Consider the following 7,511-nt stretch of genomic DNA (forward strand, 5'->3'; position numbering starts at 1 on the left):
TGCTTGAGATGTAATTATGGTTTGGGGCCCTGGGTTGTTTAGGGGAAAGACTTGCCTGCTTAGAGAGGGAAGGGTTGGAGAAACACAGCGTCAAGCTCAGGACCACGTGGGGAGCCCCCCGCCCCCCCGCCCCCGCAGGATTGAGCTACCTCTAAAAAGAGATAGGTTCAAGAAATGAGCAATTTCTCGAAAGACTTGAATTATAAAAATGTTTCCCAAAAAGAATCGTGGGGTTTCTGGAAGGGCGTGGATACTGCTGCCATGTTTACCATTGTGGCCCTGCGATGGGTGTGTCAGGGAGGAAGGGAGGGCAGTTATTCATCAAAGACTATTTGTTGAATGGGGGTGGAGGGCATGTGAATGGTGTCACAAAGGCAACCCCACCCTCCTGATCATCAGCCGAACCTGTCCCCTCTGGAAAAGAGTCTTTGGCAGGAAAGACCCAGGGCACGGCCACCCCACATCTTCCAAACAGAGGAGAGCCATCGTGTGGGTGCTCCATGGACCAGGGGTGTCATGCCAACGGCTCTGGGCTGGGCAGCCGAGGACTGATGTGAGTTGGGCTGGAAGTCCAAGGCCCAGGATGAGCTGTGGGCCACATCTCCTTGAGGTTGGCCTCCGTTCAGCCTGAAGTGTGGCAGGAAGCAGATGTCCCCCCGGGTGGCCGCTGTGGGCCGTGCCAGTATGGGAGCGGGGCGGAAACAGAAGGAGGTGCATCTCTCTCCAGTGTCACCATCAGGGTGACATGGTCCTGAGGCTCCTTCCACCAGAACTGGGGGGTGCTGTGAGTGAGTGATTCCTGGAGGTGGCAAAGGGCCACCAGCTATGGGAACAGACCCTGAGGAGAGAACTCTCCTCCGTCCAGGACTGTCCACACCTGAGAGATGCCCGGGCCAGGGGCAGGAGACCCACCGCTTGCTGCTGGAGGCCTCCGGCTTCCGGCCGCAGCTGGGCTGTGCAAAGGCCAGGCTAGGGGGTTAGGGCGCCCCCCCTGCACATGCCGCCTGTGCTGGCATGGTGATGACCGATGACCTAACCCTGTGCTGTCTCCGGGTGCTGACCTGCCCCAGTGTCCTCATGGAAGTCCCTGCCTACTGCAAGTGTGTGTCATTCAGCATACAAACACCTTAGCCGTGTCTTATTTCACACCAGTCGTTTAGGTGAGGATTCAAAACAAGTAAAATAAGTTTTTCAGTAAAGTCATTAAATATTCGTGCTACAGATGTACTGTTTAATTAAGGACATTCTTCTAAGAGAACTTCAGATTGCTTAATAGAGATGCCAGCGTTCACAAATCTGACTGCGCATAATGGAAGCTTCACTATGATTCTGCAGAATAGAATTCATTGAGAAGACAACTGTGTTCTATTTTGGTTGCTAAGCTGATGTGCTGTGCAATAGGGATTTTGGAATGCTGGATGTTGTAAGTGTGACATCTTGGAATCTGTGCCCAGTGAGAGATGAGGGGCAGACACCCGCTTGTAGAGCCACTTGCCTGCCCTGCAGGGTGCAGATCTGTGCCAGCACCCTGTGGGCATCCACAGGGACCCCTGTTCAGCGGGTCTGATGTGGGCATAGAAAGCAAGCAAGCCTCCCAGATGGCTCCGAGGAAGATGGTCATGGAGCCCAGGAGTGACTATGAACCGTGGCCATTTCTAGGACGATGTGGGTGCTGTGGGAGCTCCACACCTGAGGATGTATGGCGTCCTTTGGCGGATCATTTCCGTGGGCAGATCTGAGGGTCAGGAGCAGCTTGGGCTCCAGCCCCAAGTCTCTGGCTCAGGGTGTCTGTGGCCTGAGTGGGCACTCCCAGGTCCCCCCACAGCACAACCAGTGTTAGTCTCTGTGCTGGAGACCACTAGGCTGCAGGCAGGATCCTGCGACCATGTGTGGTATTAACTGGGAAACAAACTCTGTGGACAGCAAAGAAGACACCACCAGCCCTACTGGTCACTTGAAGGCCACAGCTCCTTTTTGGTAGAAAGAGTATGTTAAAATGAGCTGTTGGTAATAGCTGCAGCCTGTGGACGCTCCACCATGTGCTCACAAACTGTATATTCTTTGTCATCCTAATGACGCTACAAGGTAAGTGTTCTTGCCAGCTCGTGGATGAGGTTGAGCTTGAGGCAGTGGTCGGTCCAAGGACTCTGAATTGGTTAAGGGGCTCACCTGGACCGTAAACCTGGTCTGCTCGACTCCAAGATCACGTGGGGCACGTGCTCTGTCCTTACCATGTGCCTCAGGCCCACAGGCACTGGTGACCACCTGGATGGTTCTTTTCCCAATCCCTCGTGGGCGGGGGCCTGGTCCACTCACCTCCACGGGGGGTGGATAGACCTGGGTTCCCCGTTTGGTTTGTCAGCACCTGTCATGTGAGCAGGGATGGGAAGCCAAACCTGTGGGAGTCAGGAGCCTCCAAAGGCAGCCAAATCCCAAAGGATGAGGTGCAGAGGGGAGGGGCAGCAGCCAGTTCCTTCCTCTAAATGACCCTTGATCAGAAACCAAATCTAACCACTCTCCCTCCCCCTCTGTACCAGCTCTCACCTCTGAACTTGAGTGAATGGTTTGGTTTTCTCCTGCTGTTTCCTTGCTAGACACTTTGGTGAACTTCCTCGAAATGCTCCAATTGTGCTTTATGGAAACCTTATACCTACTCTCTCTGGTCACCACACTATATGGTGGTTCTCTTTGTTTTTTTTTTTTTATTATTTATTTTTATTTTTTTATTTATGATAGTCACACACAGAGAGAGAGAGAGGGATCCTATGGTGGTTCTCTTTGGACAGTGAGACTCTCAGTGCTGGCTGGGGGACAGAGGGACCAGCCTGTTCCTTAGGATGCTGACCGTCCACCAGTTTGTGAGCAAACACTGTCTCCAGGAGCCTATGGCAAATCTGCCTAGGAGTTCAGGCAGACAGGTCCAGTGGGAGTGTGGTTGCACATGAGGGGCTTGCCCAGGGCTGCGGCTGGGGGGCAGCGGGCAGCCTTGTACACACACTCTATTGAGCAACTTTTGTGATGTTCTAAGAGCATTAGGGAATCACCAAAAACTAGATAGATACTCAACTTTTTTTCTTTTATGCACAGTAAACATTTTTTCATATGAGCATGCATGCTTTTACAATTGAAGAAAGCTTTCATTAAACATTTATAAGTCCCTGTTTTGGAATAGCTCAGCCACACTGTGCTATCAAGAATATTGATGGAGGATCCCTGGGTGGCGCAGCGGTTTGGCGCCTGCCTTTGGCCCAGGGCGCGATCCTGGAGACCCGAGATCGAATCCCACATCGGGCTCCTGGTGCATGGAGCCTGCTTCTCCCTCTGCCTGTGTCTCTGCCTCTCTCTCTCTATCATAAATAAATATAAATTAAAAAAAAAGAATATTGATGGAGAAGTATGAGAAGTAGGTGGGGACCACAGGTTAAACAAAGCGGGGCACGAGACAGCCAAGGCAAAGCTGGCGTAGAGGAGCTCGTTATGTGAGTCTTTCCAAAGCCCTGACATCCTCCATCAGAAAAAAAACAAAAACAAAAAACACGAAAGGATTTTAAGCAGAATGTTTCACTTGCAAATATGCCATTTAAAACAATTAAAAATGAATATAAATATATCTTTTTCTTTTTTTTTTTTTTTAAGATTTTGTTTTTTAAAGAAATCTCCATGCCCAGCATGGAGATCCGGGTGGGTATCCTGCCCACTGAGCCAGCCGGGGGTGCCCCTAAATAATTCCTCCTTAACTATCACTAACGTAAACCACAATCCTCACTTGTCAACAACACACTGGTTGGTACCTCAATAAACTAATTACTTTCACATTAGCTTTTACTATGTGAATGCATCTTTCCCTCAATTAATCCAAAACTAGTCATCCTGTTTATGATCATAAATCAGAAGGTAATCTGAATCATTAAAAACATATCCTTAGGAGGCATTTTAAGTCTGAATCCAAGAGGATACTGTGGCTCACATGATAGTGATTCACGATGTGGAGGAGGTGATTCTGGGGCTACCTGTGGATTTTGGACTTGATAAGAGCATGGGTCCCATGGCAGAGCCTGACCCGCACTGGGGAAAGGATAAGCCCTCAGATCCAACACGTTGTGTGCGTCGGTAGATGCCATGCCTCAACCCGAGTCCACGGGGTTCACAAGTGGGGAGAACAGTCTGGTCCCTGGTTGTCTAGACACTGGTGTTGTTTTTATTTATTTCCCTCTGTGGCAAAAGACATATAACCAAATTTTCCGTGGAACCGTTTCTCAGTATACAGTTTGGTGGCATTGAGTATATTTACACAATCGTGCACACAACCTTGAAACATTTCATCTTGCAGAACCAAAACTGCCATCATATAATCCCCATTTCCCGCTCTCCCCAAGCCTGCTGCCCACTGCTCTCTTTTGTTTCTGTGAGTTTGATGGGGTATCTCATATAAGTGGGATCTTACAGTATTGTCTTCTTGGGACTGGCTCGTCTCACTCAATATAGCATCCTCAAGCCTCACGTTGATGCCTGCGTCAGAACTTGCCTCTTTCTAAGGATGAGTAACATTTGTTCTGTGTTGTCTGCACATTTGGTTTATCCCTCCATCTGTCCACGGGCACTTGGCTTGCTTCCACGTCTTGGCTTTTGTGCATTTTTTTAAACTTCATTTTTCACTTGCTCATAAACCAAGTGGCTAGTTTGACAGCCCTTGTGCCACTCGTTTGTGCTCTTCACATGTGGGGAGGTGACAGGCTATAAGAAGGTGCAGGCACAGTGACAAGGAGACTATGGACTGTGCCCCACAACTCACTCTGGGACTCACCCAGGACTAGGAATTGGATTCTTCCAGATGTCTTGATCCAAAAAACGAGGCTACCACGTGGCTCACAGAGTTATGGAGAATTAAAGACAGGCAATGTACAAGAGCGTGTGTTTCAGCAGCACCGGTGCTCAATGTCTCTTCTTGTTGCTCACACATTGACCTTTCCAGCCAAACCGGGGGCTCTTACAAATGTGCTCAGCCTGGGCTGTGATGCTGTACTCTGCTGCGGGGAGAAGAGTGCAAACTCCTCAGTGCAAACTTCCTTTTCTGTTGCACAGAGATGGGCAAACACAACAGGCACTTGTACCACCTGCTGGCAATTTAGGTAAATGTTCAATGGAAATTTAAAAAATTTTTAAAGATTTTATCTATTTATTCATAGACACAGAGAGAAAGAGAGGCAGAGACACAGACAGAGGGAGAAGCAGGCTCCACACAGGGAGCCTGATGGACTTGATCCCGGGTCTCCAGGATCACACCCCAAGCTGCAGGTGGCGCCAAACCGCTGTGCCACCCGGGCTGCCCTGGAAATTAAAAATTTGATCCTGAAAAACTCAATATAGTAGCATTCTAGAAAGTATTTGTGCATTTCTGAACAGTTTTCTTTGGTGGTTCTCAGCCATGGCTACTATCAAAGTCAGGTAGTAGAAGTCTCAACAATTATAGATTTCAAGCTTCACAACAGGAGAAAGCATCAACTCCTTCGGGTAGGACGGGGCATCTGCATGAATAACAAAGGATAGGAACAAAAGCAGAGCTACCAGAGGGTAGGACGGGGCATCTGCATGAATAACAAAGGATAGGAACAAAAGCAGAGCTACCAGAGGATGGCGGATGGCAGGTAGGTGGGTTAGGGGCTGAGGACCAAGGCAACGGCTGTCTGCTCTAGAAGATGCCAAAGAGCCCTGGCTGTCTGCTCTAGAAGATGCCAAAGAGCCCAGCCTGAAGCTCCCTGGGGGCCACATGTGACTAGGGAGGAACCATGCTTGGAGGGTCTCATGGTGACCCAGGCCCAGCACGGTCTTCCCGCCCTCCCATTAGCCTTCAGGTGAGCAGCCCCTGGAAGCATTGACACTGGGACGGGATTCTCAAAGCTGATGGAAGTGAGCACACAGGCAGGTTTTCACAGAACAATGTTTATTTAAAGCTACATCTCGGAGTCAACCATTTTCAGGAGGGCACGTGGCTTGTACTGGCAGCTGCAACACATCCAGAAATTGTACAGTCTCCATATAATTTACCAAAGCACTCCAGACGGGCACTGGCCTCACCTAGGATCTCCAGATATTCTCAAGCATCAGAAGTATGTATTAGTTATGTTCAAATGTCACAGCTCCCTAACAAAATAACCGAATGGTTACGGACATGACAGAATGCAATGCCCATCTCCAGGGCCTGTTGCCAGCTGTTCACTGGCCGACGACGAGACCCGCGGCCCAAGGGCGCAGGGCTCTCAGCCGCACCCGCGCCGCACAGCCGCCTGCCTTCCGCACAGGAAGCCGGGCTTCGGGATGGCAGCGGCTGCGCCTCGTGTCCCGCCTGCGCCCTCCGGGTCCCCCGGCCCCGCCCGCGCCCGCCCCGTCCCCCGGCCCCGCCTGCTCTCCCCGGCCCCGCCCGCCCCGTCCCGTCCCCGCCTGCGCCCGCGCGCTCTCCCGGTCCCGGTCCCCGCCTACGCCCACGCCATCCCCGTCCCATCCTCGCCTGCGCCCGCCCCGTCCCCCGTCCTCGCCTGCGCCCGCCCCGCCCCGTCCCCGCCTGCGCCCGCGCGCTCTCCCCGTCCCGGTGCCCCGTCCCCCGTCCCCGCCTGCGCCCGCGCGCTCTCCCGGTCCCGGTCCCCGCCTACGCCCACGCCATCCCCGTCCCATCCTCGCCTGCGCCCGCCCCGTCCCCCGTCCTCGCCTGCGCCCGCCCCGCCCCGTCCCCGCCTGCGCCCGCGCGCTCTCCCCGTCCCCGTCCCCCGACCCCGTCCCCGCCTGCGCCCGCGCGCTCTCCCCGTCCCGGTGCCCCGTTCCCGTCTGCGCCCGCCCGCCCCGTCCTCGGCCCCGGCCCCGGCCCCATCCGCGCCCGCGTCCTCCCGCCCCGTCCGGTCTCAGCCGCTGCCGACACTTCAGAACGCCCTCCCCCAAGCCCGGCCTGAGGCCATTTGCCGAGCTTCCGGCAGGTGGCAGTAACGCGCTGTCTCTTCGCTCCTGTGGGGTCAGGAATCGCTGGAGGAAGTGAGGCTGCTCCAGGCCGGGAGTCTCCAAGTACAAGTTCCTGGGGCACAAAAAGCGGAGGCTAGAATAAAGAGGATGATTCTAAAGAGACCGCGAGGCCCAAGTAGTGACGCTTGTGGCAAGTGGGAGAGCGCTCCTGAGTGACAAAGGGTCACAGAAATTCGGCGACTACTGAAAGGATGAGAGGGGAAGTGAGATGCAGACATCTTCGCGTTCCCTCTAGACTGATGGAAAGACAATATTTTCATAGAACGGAAAGGCCACCCTAGTGTAGAATATCCTAGATGCTTGGATCTGCTCAATCCAGTATTAACAGTTACTCACAATGGCCATTAACAGAGTAATAGAAGTTGAATAATCCACTTAATAAATCAGGACTATTTTCCCACATGTCTCAAAACCATCAGCCCACCTCCCCATCCTGTGGCAGAGGCCAATAGATAGGTAACGATTCAGCAGAGAATGAAGGCTCTTTTCATAAATGCTTGAGA

The 7,511-nt window shown here is 52.6% G+C and overlaps 1 protein-coding gene across 1 annotated transcript; it reads left to right on the forward strand.

Annotated features, from left to right (window-relative positions):
- Nucleotides 1-6,169: 6,169 nt before the first annotated feature.
- On the forward strand, nt 6,170-7,024 carry LOC121487556 (vegetative cell wall protein gp1-like). The gene has a single exon (XM_041749412.1). The coding sequence runs from the start codon at nt 6,170-6,172 to the stop codon at nt 7,022-7,024; it is 855 nt and encodes a 284-aa protein (XP_041605346.1).
- The last annotated feature ends 487 nt before the right edge of the window (nt 7,025-7,511 follow it).

Source organism: Vulpes lagopus, chromosome 1, assembly GCF_018345385.1.
Source record: "Vulpes lagopus strain Blue_001 chromosome 1, ASM1834538v1, whole genome shotgun sequence".
In the NCBI taxonomy this organism is placed as follows: Eukaryota; Metazoa; Chordata; class Mammalia; order Carnivora; family Canidae; genus Vulpes; species Vulpes lagopus.

Excerpts from the sequence above, each read along its gene's own strand:
- LOC121487556 (XM_041749412.1), top strand. The coding sequence starts at position 6,170 with ATGACAGAATGCAATGCCCATCTCCAGGGCCTGTTGCCAGCTGTTCAC.